This window comes from Wyeomyia smithii, chromosome 2 (genome assembly GCF_029784165.1).
Source record: "Wyeomyia smithii strain HCP4-BCI-WySm-NY-G18 chromosome 2, ASM2978416v1, whole genome shotgun sequence".
Taxonomy (NCBI): Eukaryota; Metazoa; Arthropoda; class Insecta; order Diptera; family Culicidae; genus Wyeomyia; species Wyeomyia smithii.
The window spans coordinates 42993865-43008904 of record NC_073695.1 but is presented as its reverse complement, the minus strand read 5'-3'; the positions used below and the strand labels follow the sequence as shown (position 1 = coordinate 43008904).

Here is a 15040-nt window from a genome sequence, read left to right as displayed (position 1 = left end):
GGTACGAGTGATTTTTTGTGTTTGAAACGCTCTGATGAAAATACCGACAAAAGCTCTCGACAAGTTCATCCTAATAATGCCGGGCCCGAGCCTGGTCGGAAGAAGCCCGGCCAGTGAAAGCCGCGCGGGCTTGCGGAAGAAAGCAGAGGATTCCAAATAGAGAAATGAAATTCTACTACTTCCCAGGATGCTTGTCTTGTAGAGTTTGCGTTTGTCAAACTTCGAGCACACGAACGAACGTAAAAGATGATGTTTCATGGGCTCGCGCAGATTGAGAGCGATTGATTGTGTTTCTGGCCAATTTAATGGCCGCTTGAAACACAGTAAGTAATGGAACAAGCCAACGCAAAAGTTTTGTGCATTCGGATGAGTTTAGTTTGTTTGACTTGCAAAATTCGTTTCAGCCGTGATCATAATTTTTGGATTGTTTTATTATGTCGGACATCCTTATTTCAACGCTCTCGGGGAAGCCGGATGTTAGCCTGTGAATAAAATTTAGAGAAGAAGTAGTTTACCGATAAATTTCATTCTGCGGCAGCAAAAAGTACATTTTTTTTCTGTATGCTTCTTCTCAAATATCCTGCAGTGTTTATTGCGTATCTGTTCGGCTATGAGCCCATCCGGGTCTCTGGCTAGAATTGAAGCGAGCGGCTATTGGAAATTGATTGAACGTCGATCAAAGTTTTGCTTTCGAATGCCTTTACGCGGCCTATGCGGTGCAGTGCAGTGAACAGAGCAACACAGTTCGAATTCTGTCTGAAATAGAAGGGAAAAGTTTATGTTGAGCTCGTGCTCGGTTATCCTATATGGGAGCCGGCGGGGTGCGGTCAGTCGATGCGGGGATTGTGAAAACGTGTTCAGCCAACGACGAAGCAGATTAGTTCCAGCGTAGCGCGCAAATAGACAGCATTCCGTGCACGGCCAGCAAAGCGATTTATTGATTCTGAATTGGTAACTGAAGCTTGGTCAACTGTTTGTATTCAAAGTAGTTCATATTCATGCTTTTGCGTTTCCAGTATAAGAACTAAATGAACGGTAGAAAGTTACTAAATTATAACTAATATATTTTTAAACTAAAACTAAAACTGAAAAACCCAAATTTAATCCACGTAACGGTGAGGCTCAGCCTTTCTCTTTCGGATTTATTAACTGTTTGAATAAATTTACATGAAACCTCCAATTCATAGAAAAAATACACCTTGTTAATTTCTGCAGGATTTATTTTTCACTCTTATTAGCAAATTTCTGGCAGCCAAAAGCAAAACTATACCGAACATTTTAGAAGAAACATGAAAAAAATATGTATTAAATATATGCAATTTTTTTTGTTGCTGGTATAATCGAAACGTCAATTTTTTTTTTATTCTCGCTTATTTTTCGTCGGTCTAGTTCCGCCACTGTTGTGGCCAATCACCGACGCCCAGGGAGGCGACTCCACACCCAGGACCCTAACTCACGACCAGTTTATTAACGAACCGGCGCCAACGGCTTTACTTCCTCATGCGATATAAGGCGTGATCCCAGAGATTTTTCGCCTCAGAAAATCTCCCGGTGTCGGCTAGGATTGAATCTAGACCAGTTGGGCTGGTTGTGAGTGGGATTCGAACCCAGGCGTCGAGCGTGGTTAGCGGAGACGTTACCAACCACACTAGGCCCCCGCTAATCGAAACGTCTACTCATATGTTAGTCGGACTCGATATACAATATATTTTGAATAATCAATTTCGTTTCATCCCATAACTTTTGAACCACGTATCAAATCACTATGAAATTTGTTATTTGTACGTTTGAGAGACAGTCCGTAGTTATGTTTGAATAAGTCGTGTAATCTTTGAGTTAGACTTTCGTTGTTTTTAGAATTTATTATTACAGACTAACCTTTCATTTGACAGTAAGATTGTTGAAATTAATCCAGCCATCTTTGGGAAAACGAATTTGTTTTCACAACTTTCGAACCACATGCCTAATCATTATAATTTTTTTAGTTTACCCTTAACTAGCCCGTTAATTTGATACCAATATTGTTTAAAGCGGTTTTGTAGTTTGTGAGATAATAAAGTTTCGTGATTTTCACGTTTCGATACATTACAGACGAAGTTACAGTCCGATTAGAATGAAATTCAATAGATTGTTATGAGGCAGCTAGACCTTTCATTCGACACTAATTTTGTGGAAATCGGTTCAGCCATCTCTGAGCAAAGTGAGTGAGTTTAAGTATTCTTCGGAATATATTTCTTTTCATAGCTAGATTTCACATTTTTAAACATAACAGGCAAAGTAAGAGTCCGATTGCAAAACAATTCAGTGGGGTCTTATGGGGCAACTAGACCTTCCATTTGACACTAATTTTATGAGATTCGGTTCAGCCATCTCTGTGAAACATGAGTGGGACTAAGCAGTCTCCAGAACACGTTTCTTTCCATTACTTTTGAACCACATGTTCAATCTTTATAAGATTCAAAATTTAAGGGTTTTTAAGTAGCCCGTTCATTTGAAACCAATTCTGTTCATATCGGTTGTGTGGTTTCTGATATAATAATGTTTCTTGATTTTTACATTTTAATACATAACCTCCAAACTAAAAATCCGATTACAATGAAATTTGATAGGGTCTTATGAGGCAGCTACACCTTTCATTTGAGAATAATTTTATGTAAATCGTTTCAGCCGTCTCTGAGACAAGTGAGAATAAAAATCTGCACTTGTACACACACACACACACACACACACACACACACACACACACATACACAACACACGGGTAACGGTAACGAGGTTGCGGATAAGTCCAGTATGGCGGCCATATGTATGACTAGCAAGTTTCCGGTTCAGGAGGTTGTCTCAACCTCAGAAGAAGGGTACGTAGTTGCTAAGGTGAACAGAGTGTTCTACTGCAGTTGCTATGCTCCGCCACGTTGGTCTACCGAAAGGTTCACCCAGATGGTCGACCTCCTGTCCATGGAGCTAACGGGCCTAACGCCGTTGGTGGTGGCGGGCGACTTCAACGCATGGGCTGTTGAGTGGGGAAGTCGCTTCACGAACCAGAGGGGGCAGATCCTGTTGGGGGCTTTAGCAAAGCTCAACCTAGATCTGGCCAACGTTGGGAACAAAAGTACATACAGCAGAAATGGTCCGGAGTCGATCATCGACGTGATGTTCTCCAGCCCAGGACTGATTAAGAACTGGAGTGTAGACGATGGCTACACTACTAGCGACCACCAGTCGGTCTGTTATAGTGTAGACAACAACGAGAGGCGGCATGCGACGGGTAGAGTCAACACTCCGACCGTTCGCGGAAGACATCGCACTTTGATGCCGAGGTATTCGAAGAGGCAATGAGAAGGGAGCGCGAGGGGGGCAGTTGGCTCCGCCCGACTGCTGACCAACTAGTTGCTATGCTATCGCGGGCGTGCGACGACACCATTCCTAGGACTCGCCAACCAAGGAATGGAAAGCCACCAGTTTACTGGTGGACGGACGCAATAGCCGACCTTCGCAGTGCGTGCCTTCGTGCAAGACGGAGGATGCAGTGTGCGCGAAACAAAGAAGAGAGGACAGGCGCCGCGCAGCATTCAGTTCGGCAAGATCGATGCTAAAGAGTGCGATAAAGGCCAGCAAGAGAACTAGCTTTGATAGGTTATGTGCGAGTGCCAATACAAATCCGTGGGGTGACGTCTACAGGATCGTAATGGCCAAGACTAAAGGCGCGCCGGCGCCTGCAGAGCGATCACCAGCGATGCTAGAGCGTATCATCGAGGGACTCTTTCCGCGCCACGAGCCAAGTCCTTGGCCTCCGGCGGTCGAGTTTCATATCCGACGCTCCAGTATCTCAGACATAGACCAGGGATGGTCGGCCAACCTGCCGAGCATCCAATCCGTGAGCGACGACAGCCGTGTCGAGGCAGGGGAGGTGGCAAGGGTTACGAATGAGGAACTCATCGTGATCGCCAAATCCCTAAAGGTGAGCAAGGCACCGGGACCGGTTGGTATCCCAAACCTGGCGATCAGGCTGGCGATAAAAACGGCCCCCGGGCTGTTCAGGGCAGTCTTGCAGAGGTGCCTGGATGACTGTCTTTTTCCTGACAAGTGGAAGCGGCAGAGACTGGTCTTATTGCCGAAGGCTGGGAAACCGCCAGCGGACCCACCGGCATGTAGGCCCATCTGTCTGCTGGACACCGCGGGCAAGGTGCTTGAGAGGATCATCCTCAACAGACTGCTGAGGTACACGGAGGGTGTACACGGTCTGGCATGTAACCAGTTCGGCTTCCGGAAGGGCAGGTCCACGCTGGATGCAATCTCTTCCGTCATCAAGACGGCGGAGGTAGCAATCCAGCGCGAGAGAATGGGAATACGCTACTGCGCAATTGTCACGCTCGACGTGAAGAATGCGTTCAATAGTGCCAGTTGGGACTCCATAGCGCTCGCGCTCAGGAGCATCAATGTACCGGTGTCGCTGCACAAGATTCTGGAAAATTATTTCCAGAATCGAGTACTTGTTTACGACACGGAGGAGGGTCAGAAGTGCGTCCCAATTACCGCAGGAGTTCCGCAAGGTTCTATCCTGGGCCCGGTGTTGTGGAATGTCATGTATGACGGAGTGTTGAAACTCAAGTTCCCTGTAGGGGTTGTGATCGTCGGCTTTGCAGACGACATAACGCTGGAGGTTTACGGCGAGTTTATCGAGGAGGTCGAGTTGACGGCAGCGCACTGTATACGCAAGGTCGAGGACTGGATGCGCTCCAGGAAACTGGCGCTCACGCATCATAAGACGGAGGTCACGGTTGTGAACAATCGTAAATCGGAGCAACAGGTGGTAGCCAGAGTCGGAGACTGCACCATCACCTCGAAGCGATCCCTGAAGCTCTGGGGGTTATGGTGGACGACAAGCTCACGTTCGGGAGTCACGTCGACTATGCCTGTAAGAGGGCCTCATCGGTTATTGCAGCACTATTTCGTACGATGTCCAACAGCTCAGCGGTTTATGGCAGCAAGCGAAGACTTCTTGCCAGCGTGGTTTCGTCCATACTTAGGTATGGTGGGCCAGTGTGATCCAGAGCGCTAGGTACTAACAGTTACGGGGTAAACTAGAAAGTACCTACAGGCTCATGTGCCTGAGAGTTGCGAGTGCGTATCGTACGGTGTCATACGATGCAATCTGTGTCTTGTCCGGCATGATGCCTATCAGCATCGCCATCAAGGAGGACAGAGAGTGTTTCGACCAACGTGACACAAGGGGCATACGAGGTACCAGAAGGTCATTCTCGATGCTCCGCTGGCAGCGGGAATGGTCCAACTCCACAAAGGGCAGATGGACGCACCGACTCATACCGGAGATATCCGGCTGGGTCGGGAGACGACATGGTGAAGTGAACTTCCACCTGACACAAATCCTGTCAGGCCATGGTTGTTTCAGGCAATATCTGCACAGATTCGGATACGCCGGGTCCCCCATGTGTCCCGAGTGCGTGGAGGATAAGGAGACTGCTGAGCATATCTTCTTCGTATGCCCCCGTTTCGTACGAGCGAGGAGCGACATGATGACTGTGAGCGGGCCTGGCACTACTCCGGACAATCTAGTCCGGAGGATGTGCGACGACCCGGACATCTGGAACGCGGTCTGTGCGGCCGCCTCTCAGACTGTCTTGGAGCCGCAACGTGTGTGGCGGGTCAACCACCAACACGCCGCTAATTACCAGTCTCCAGGTAGTTAGCTAGGAGGTTATAAGAGTAAAGAGGGTGCATCACGCACAAAAGCCACTCCCCGACGTAATACTTAACCGTCGTTTCGGAAAGACCAGGGCTGGAGACTGGAGGGGTTTAAGTGGGTCGGGACAGAACTCGATATTAATTCGTGTGCAGCCAAGCCAAGTTAAGACTACATTACACGACGCACAGTGAAGCGTGTTTGCTTAATGCGTAGGTGTCGTTTTGCGATCTGGAACACAATCGAATTGTCATTTGAATTGTCTTCTTCTTCCTGTTGTTTCGAATAGTAGCAAATATCAGTATTCAATATGATTCGGGTGCCGCAAAATACGCTGCGCCACCGGAGACAACAAAATTCTGTACGTGTCGTTAGAGGCAGATAGCAGGGGATTTATATTTGGTGCATCGTAGAGATAAAATGCGTTGTTCATTTTTGAACTCTACACTCCGTTTTTTTCAGCGGTGAGCCATCTTTCACAAGACAAATAGATACAGAAGGAAGTTTTATTTCTACTAAATCGTACCCAATTTATTATTTTATAGAAGCTTGCCTTTTCGTGTATTAGAGAAAATTGACTGTATTCGAACTAAGGGTATTCATCAATGTTAAAGAGAATTTCTTTTTTAATCTAAAATAGAGTTCTGCAAATTAATAAACAAAACACAGAGCCCGTCCGATTTTGCCAACACGTCAGAATATTTTCTGTTGCCAAAATCGAACCCTGCCAAAAATGACAGGTATCTTTTCGTGACTTTCTAAATGGCCAAAGACGACCTTAACAGTAGATATGGCCACCAATAAACTAGTTTAAGTTCCAAGTCATTTGAGGTGTCACTTGATGAATCTTATGCTGACTACCTAGATACTTGATATTACCACCCGAGTAATTAGAGGTATAATACTACTTTGATTATAATCATTATATTACCGGAGCATGTCCCGGCGATTTCTCAGGAACCATTTTAACGATTCCGGTCATCCGCTTCGACAACATAAAGAACCAACATATCTTTCTTTTGAAGGATGTTAAGCATAAATTGGTTGAAAAAATCAAGAAAACTGAAAAAAAAAAGATTAAACATATTCGCTCGTTTTTGGCACATGTGTACCAAAATCGAACCACGCCAAACGTAAAACGAGCTCAAATCAAACAGAGTCTTAAAAGGAATTATAAAACTATTGTAGTTTAACGTCAATAATGCGGTCGTGTCTTGGATACCACCCTTCTACTTTTTCTTTCCCTATTTCTGAATGGTTATTTCTGTTCATAGTTCAGGATGGTGGTTTCATGTTTCAATTTATTTTATTTCTCTTTTTCTTTGCTTTGAGTTATATGCATACATCTACTTACAGGGCATACTTTTTCATCTCAATTATTTTCTGTTTGGCATTTCTTTTCCCCTCTGACACCTTAGATAAATTTACTAAACAACATTTATGCAAAGTTACTAAATTTAGTGAGGCCTACACACCCACAAAGTTTCGTTAAACTATGAGAGAGTGCTACCAATATCTAGTCGAGTTTGAGCAAAACCCGCCCTGTTTACATATAACTTACCATTTTCGAGGAGTAGCCGAACGAGAGCACTATATAACGCCTTCAAGCAATGGGGATCCATAAAGTCGCGAGCAATTTCCGAAACGATACCAAGTTGTTTCGTGGCTTAAGCGATTAAGTTGGTACGGTGCAAATTAAACGTAAGTTTAGTATCCATCAAAACTCCAATGTCACTAATGTGGTCAATACTTGTTAGGTCTTGATTACCAATTTGATAGTTGAATACAATTGGATTAATTTTGCGGTGAAAGTTAATCACCTGACACTTATTAATGCTCATCCAGTTTTTGCGACACCAATAAACAAATTTATCCAAATGCTCTTGTAGCCGCCGACAGTCGTCGATGGAGCGTATTATCAAATACAGCTTAAGATCGTCTGCGTATACTAGTTTACAGCCAACATCCAGCAGTAAGGAAACGTCATTGAAGAACAGCGTAAACAGCAAAAGTCCTAACTTGCTACTTTGTGGAACACCAAAGGTGTTTGAAAACTGTGACGAAGGTTTTTTTAACAATATTAATAATATATATGGGATGATCAAATGCTGCCTTCAAATAGATTACGTCGATTTTAACTTTTTGTTCCATGTGCGATATAGAGTAGTGAGGGGCAAAAAAAGTACTAAGTGCGTACTGTTTTTGCAACAGAACTATTGCAAACAACTATCATAAAATTCGGTTTTGTTTCCAAGCGGTACATGAACCTTTCACCTTCAAAATTCATTACCAGAGTTTTCCGAATTTTGTTTGTAGCATGAGAATTTCCCTTTCCAGAAAAAATACTCAGATGCGAACTTTTAGCCAGCATGCGGGGCAAAAGTACGCAGTTTACGGGGCAAAAGTTCGCACTGTATGAACAGTGTATTTATTACACTATGCTTGAAAAAGTTAATTGTTTTTCGCTGGTTTTGCACTTATTCTTTTTGGCTGCGTTAGAGCGGTGCCCCGAAATAATTTTCTTACTTCCGGAAATTCGGTTTTCTGGGGATATGTTTGGGTGTTTTGGTGATAAATCCAAAAAATAGACCTTCCTGACGAGATTCCACTACAAAACCTGAATACGACACCAGAAGTCACCATCTAGAATAAGAAAATGGCGTCTGAAGTCGATTTCCGGTCTCAGGGCGTCATTTGATTTTAAGATATACACATATAGGGGGGTACTCGACCATTCTGGGTGGTTTCCTAAAAACCGGAAATCGACATCTTGGGATCCAAAATGGCGTCTGGGGTCATTTGATGGTCTCAGAGCATCATCCCGATTCCGAAAATACCCATATTACCTAGTGTTTGATCACATTTTGTTGTTTTCCAGAAACCGGAAGTCGCCTTTTGGAATCAAAAATGGTGTCTGGGGTCGTTATCCATTCTCTGGACATTTGGTTGCTTTCTAGAAACCGGAAGTCGCCATCTTGAAATTCAAAATGGCGTCTGGGCCATTTTCCGATCTGTGGACATCATCCCAGTTGCAATAAATATAAATATTGGCCTTGTATTTTCCATTATTTGTATTTTTCATTATTTAGTACTTTTGCCCCACAATGAGTTTTCCAACTGGTTTGAGTGTTATGACAAACATCAAAATATTTCCGGCAAAACAAATTCATCCTACAAACCACAATTATACAAGAGTTTTTTGAGCTCTGTTGTTTTCGAGTTTCTGTAGTTTCCGAATAGGGCAATCATAGTTCCCAAAACTAAGAAAATTAGATCGAAACTGCTCGAAACACAACTTTCCTCATAGCTTCGCCCCATTTAAACGGAATTTTCTGATACTTTTTGAAGTATTTACTCAAATACTATAGCAAATTATGAAAACAACGTAGTTTTTGAAAAAAAAAAACTTGACTGACTGACTATTTGATGATACATTTTTTATGGAGTAAGGAATTTTCTAGGCAAGAAAATTGGCTCTCACTGCATCGATGAAAGGACGAATTTTGAAGAGCTTGTCATATCCGAGTTCTCCTATTTTCTTCATCTCTGAGTTGCCATGTACCTAGATTTTGGCTTGCTGCTTTTCCCAGAAATGGTAAGTTTTCGTTTTTGGTCCGCTTTCAATGCCTTTAGACCCACTTTCATTTCTTTCTTGGCCCGTTTTGCTGGTGTCTCTACTTCTGCCTCGTTTGTCTCGGAAAAATACTTATGAACTTCATCGGGTAATGGATCTATTGCAAACATAGCGACTTCATCTTCAATGTTACTTCCCATCTCATTAGCTTCTGATTCACCTCCTTCTAGAATCACCACGTAGTGAGAAAAACGGCCAGCTAAAAAATGAAATCAGGTATACAGTTTATTTAAAGCCATCGGTCTTTTTTTGTCTCCTATATGCCCAGTGGTGCTCTAAGGCACCATTTGAAAACTTATGGAACAAGTGAACAAGAACAAAAATTGTTAATTTTATGGACCGTTACACTCAGTGAACAATAGATCTACGTAAAAGTTATTTTTATTATAAAAACGAATAATGAATGTTATAGAAAAACAGTTGCTAAAAACACACATTATTTTTTTATCGTAAAATTCGGACTTTCTTCTGTAGTTTTCTTGATAACAGTTCAAACATTGAATCAATCTGACATTTGATATGCCGAGTTGAGAGTACATTAGAAATGCAAGATTTTGTATAAAAAAAAAGAATTCAAAATAATATATTTTTTGTCGAGGTATGGTCATTACAATTCTTGGTGCTCTAGAGTCACCATATGCGGGAAAGGGTTAACTTTTTTGCAGCAGCTTTCATCGTTTCAGCAGAAAGGTGAAATTAATCTAGGTCCAGCAAATCGACAGGAACAGAGCAGTCTGAGCATCGAGATCAAATGTAGTATTATCGGCAAACACAAAAGCGAAAGACTGGGCAAACATTTCACACGTGTTAGAGTCGGATTTAGGTTCTACATCATCGAGGCATACGTTTTTGGGAATTGTAGCACATTTTCGTTCAAAGCTCACAAAATTCCGAAAATTTTCGAGATTTGACGTAGGACTTATATAAGAATGCTCAACCGCAGATGCAGAGTGAAATAGATGCAACGTGCTTAATACGATGGAAAAGGAAATGCAATCCAATTCTAGTTTGTGTCACTCTGGAATTGCTGATTTTCACGGAAAGTTCCATTTTGTCTGCGTAAATTAGTATTTTAGTTTTTTAAGTATGGAGGAAAAGCAATTCACATACAAAGCAAAAGAAAGTGGTTCCAAATGCTAACCCTGGGGCACCTCAAAGGTAACTGAAATGACTTTCGAGAGTTTATTTCGAAACCGCACTATTTTTTACGTTCAAGCTGGTCTTGAGGTACGATGCTGGCCTGACAAGCCAGTCGTTTTATGTTTAAGTAACGCTAGCCCTGTACATTAACATTTGGAGACGAAATCTGATAAAAATACAGGACTCTGCTGTAGCTCAAGATAAGAGGAAGCAGAAGGAAATAATTCTATACGAAACTACTGTTCTGAGTTAAAATTAAGTATGTATCATACCATTCTTCATTTCATACTTTGATCAGAATCCAGAATAACCGTTCGAATCAGATTGTTTATGAGTGAAACGTTAAACAGAGCAGATTAATATAGAACAATTTTCAACCAAATTATTTCTAGAAATCTAAATACCAAACACAAATCATGTGAGATGCCATGCCTTTCAAAAAAAAAAAACAAACTTTGAAACATACATACTCTTCCGAAATATTACACCGAAGCTGCCATAAATATCCATTAGCGGAGCTATAAGGGCGTAAACAATTTCAGCGAGCTGGAATTACAACCGAGTTGCGAGTTAAATTCATCAAGTTTAAAAAAAAAAGACTGAATATTTATTTATACACACACACACACATATACTCCAAATTCCAACCACCAACCGAACCGCAGAACAGAAAAAGCTTTATCGCCGTTTCAGTTCACAGCTGGATCTGCATTCCTTCTACTCCATTTAACAAATCCCCCCCTAGTCCGGTGAAATCGCTCGGAATGTCACTGGCACCACTCGCATACACACACACACGTATTTCCCCGTCCGCACAGGTTTAATTAAATTGAGCATATACTTTTAATTCCGTCTACCACCGCTGCCCTGCCACTGATCTGAGGCACCTGACGACGACGACGACGAGGAAGACCCGGAAGGATCACTTTCCTGTGTGCGACATCTCGGGTCACTTGTCCGACATTTCAGGAAGTGGAAGCCCAAGTTTGTGGAAAAAGCTAACGTTTTCTCGCTGCATTTCCGCTGGTTTCGATTCTGCTGACTGTGCCGGGGCCTGGTTTTCTCAAATGACACGTTCACCGACCCGTTCCCACACAGCTCTTATCTTTCCACTCAAACGCTGTCACTAGCCGACAGGAGTCCGCTCGTGTAAACACGTGAATTCTTGTAACCTTTTAGCAGTTCTTGTCCCCATCAAAGGCAGTGCAAATTGGCTTCTCGTGTTTCTAGCTCCGGGAAGCAGGAGAAAAAAGTGCAAAATTCGAAAGCACAAAGGGCACGTTTTTCGTGACTTACTCCGTGCAGCCTTTTCCGGCTTCTTTACCGACCCGAACGTGGTAAATCGATGCTCGAAACCTATTATCTGCAGTCGAAATCGAGTAAATGGAATGCACTTGTGGATCGGACAAACGGCCAGTACGTGATCGGTGTTGACATGGTGCAAGTGACTTTGCCTCAGCTTAAAACAGGCGTTTGAGTGCACAACCGAAACAATATTTTGCAGTTTCGTTTCTTCGTGTATCTATTTCTTGCTCTTGGTTGCTAAAATACCAGGCTTCAATGGTTTCATTAGCTTCTCTCATCGCAGAACCGTTTATCGAGCAGCTTGCCGAAGCCTCGTTCGAACGGTTCAACCTCAACCGACATCAACATAATTGCTCCGGGTTCTCCGACAGATGCACACACAAATGTAATACTAACAGGCCCGCAGCTGTGTTACGCCGGCCGACTCCATCGGTCATGTTTGAGGTTGGTAGAACCACTTCCTGTCACCAGCCCGGCCTACGCCACTTTGCAGAATAGGAAAGCAGCCTTACCGCTTTCACCCGATGGCAACTAATATGTTTTCGATCATGTGCTGACATCTCTAGTGCAAGTTAATTTATTCAAATTTGATTTTCTCTAACATTGTTAATATTCAAATTCAACCAGCAGGGCTCTTCATCGAATTTGCAAAACGACTGCGAAGGGGGACGTACGTGGAATAAGCTTTCACATGAGGAAGGTTTTGTTATTAATAGCGTGGAAAATTCGAAAATATTTACTAACTAATGATAAGACTTAATGCTAATTGTGATGATAATGATGATGAGAAATCAGATGTGTATGGAATAGGATTCGATATCGTGTGCAAAATTCTGATCATGGCTTGAAAAACTTTTCACAAAATGCGAAAATTACGCTGTTCATTCTCACTCAGAGTGGATTTGAAATTCTGTTTAAATTTCATTTGGTGTTGAAGAATAATTCAGACTCCGACTTCATTAATATTAAGATGAAACCTTTAATGTTGATTTATACTTTGGTCTGGCTTAGCAATCAGAATGATTTCTCTTAATTTGGAACAAGATTTGGAAACTAAATTAGAACTATTGTTTTGGTATACAGATCTTTATACAATATCAAGCGCCTCCATTGGTCTCCGAGAGCGAGGTGAACGCTTGGTTGTTCATCTCTAAATTTCGAATAGCTCTACTATTGCTGTAATGCGCTCGAATAACTCACAATTTAAACAAATGGAAAACTCCACAATGCTTACGAGAAGCGAGCTTGAACAACCCTCTGAAGAGACATAATCGAATGAAATCCCTAACCTTTGCGGTAACGACACAAATTAAAAGGAAATGTGTTGAATCTCAAAGCAAAACATTATACCGTACAATGGCGACGCGAAAAAGTGGATTCCTTACAATCCTCGAATCTTCATCGTATCGCTTGAAAAGATTTCGCTCCGACTATTCTTTCACTTCCTTAGATGATGATGATTGTTATCCTTGAAACAAAGACCAACAAAGAAAAAAGAAGAAGAAAAGAACTTCCTCTTGACGAAGGTGGTTTCAGCTGTTCGGTTGTCGCCTTGAACAAGTAGCAAAATGCTTCAGAGCTTCAGAAACCAACCGTATCTTTTACGGATTCAACCTTAGGAATTAGCAGAAGCGGACAAAAAATCCCCAATAAAAGAGAAAAAAAAAGACGAGCAGCAGCAAACACAATCCGTGTCACCCTGGTGAACTGGTTTTCATCTTGCCAGGCAGGAAACGAATCAGCGGTGAAAAGCTCAATTGTTTAGCCGTCGAAAGGCAAAGACTTCTACTCTCCGTCTGTCGAAGACAGCAAACACATAGCGAGCAAGGTGTGAACTACAGTTCCGCGGAATGGAAGCTAAGGTTTCCAAAAGTTCATGCCTCCCGCGCGCCATGGTCGAGTGGGACCGGAAAAGAAAAACGAACAATAGCCGCGCAAAAGCGGCTGTCGGAAGCGGAGGTTTTTGAGATCAGACCAAAAGACAATGGCTCGGGAATGGGATGACATTCCAGGAAGCGCACAAAAGATCTTCTCCGCTCATTTTCAGCTGATAGTAATGGGGCACGAGGTTCCGCCCTGACGACCTCTGCTCCCATCGGGAAAAGGCAGGACACGACAGGTCAGGCAGTGAATGCAAGTGTTGCGCACTTTAAGAGCAGATTGTTATTTAAATCAGCATCCGCATCGCGTATTGTTCCTTTTGTTGCTTGGTTTCCCGGTGAAAAGAGATGAGAAAAAAATCTTAATTTAAAACCAGATAGTTTTCCTTCCGTACAGTGAGTGTTGAGTTCAAAGTGCATTTTTTTCTTTGGTGTTCCCTATTTAAAAAAATCCATGCTATGAACAACAAATCTTTTCAAATTTTACACACAACAGGGTTGAATGGAGTATGAGTTCGCTAATGAACTAAGTGGAGAAAAAAACCGTCAACATGCCTGGAGTACCAATTATGCACTTGGCATGAAAAACATTTCCTCTTTTCGGTAAATGGGCTCCAGCAGTGAGTGACAGTGGAACGAGAATCGATATTCAAACGACGACGTTCCGGTGGGGCTTCGGTAAGTACAGGGGGACAGAAGCGAAAACCATATCTTTTCCTGAGAAGCAATAAAAATAAGAAATAAATAAGATTTTTCCTCGGAGGGAATCTGTGTTTCGTTTCTGCAAACACACACCATAAGCAAAAAAGAAGCGAAAGAAAAAACGTCGGCACAAGCACTAACAACGTATCGATTGCTCGACTTCGCAGATGAACAGAATGATGAGAGCCCAATATAGCCGAAGCCAATCGTTAGGAATGAAGCTCCCAATTCCTGCTTGTGAGAAAAACTTTGCTCAGTTATTTCACTGATGTATGTTGTATATGCTAGACGGTTGCGATTGTGAATATGTGTACCAGTTCGATTTGCTGTTTTATTTGGATTCAACATTTACATGTTCTTATACCGTTTTCTCTCTTTCTTCTCCCAATGTTTGCAGGATATTTCTGGCACATAACGGATTTACATTTCGAACCGTATTACACTACCAAGGGAGATATTTTTCGAAGTAAGTATAGTACACTAGACCGTAACACAGCAGCAGAGGCAGAGGAACTTGTTTGTCCTCTTGTGCCTCTTTGGGTCGGTAGGGCGAAGCAGGGTGATTGCGGATCGGATTTTCAGTACTGTTGTGGGTGCAATAAGTCTTTGCGGCTCCAATTTCAACGGATTCGTGATTGGATTTGATTCGGCAACCCAAAAAGGGTTTGCCAATCC

The 15040-nt window shown here is 42.7% G+C and overlaps 1 protein-coding gene across 1 annotated transcript in view; it reads left to right on the top strand.

Annotated features, from left to right (window-relative positions):
• LOC129721924 (acid sphingomyelinase-like phosphodiesterase 3a) overlaps positions 1–15040 on the top strand; it is a 208316-nt gene that overhangs the window by 59955 nt on the left and 133321 nt on the right. The window contains exon 3 of the mRNA XM_055675038.1: positions 14763–14831. Within this exon, the coding sequence (XP_055531013.1) occupies positions 14763–14831 (69 nt within the window). The remainder of the gene's footprint in view (positions 1–14762; positions 14832–15040) is intronic.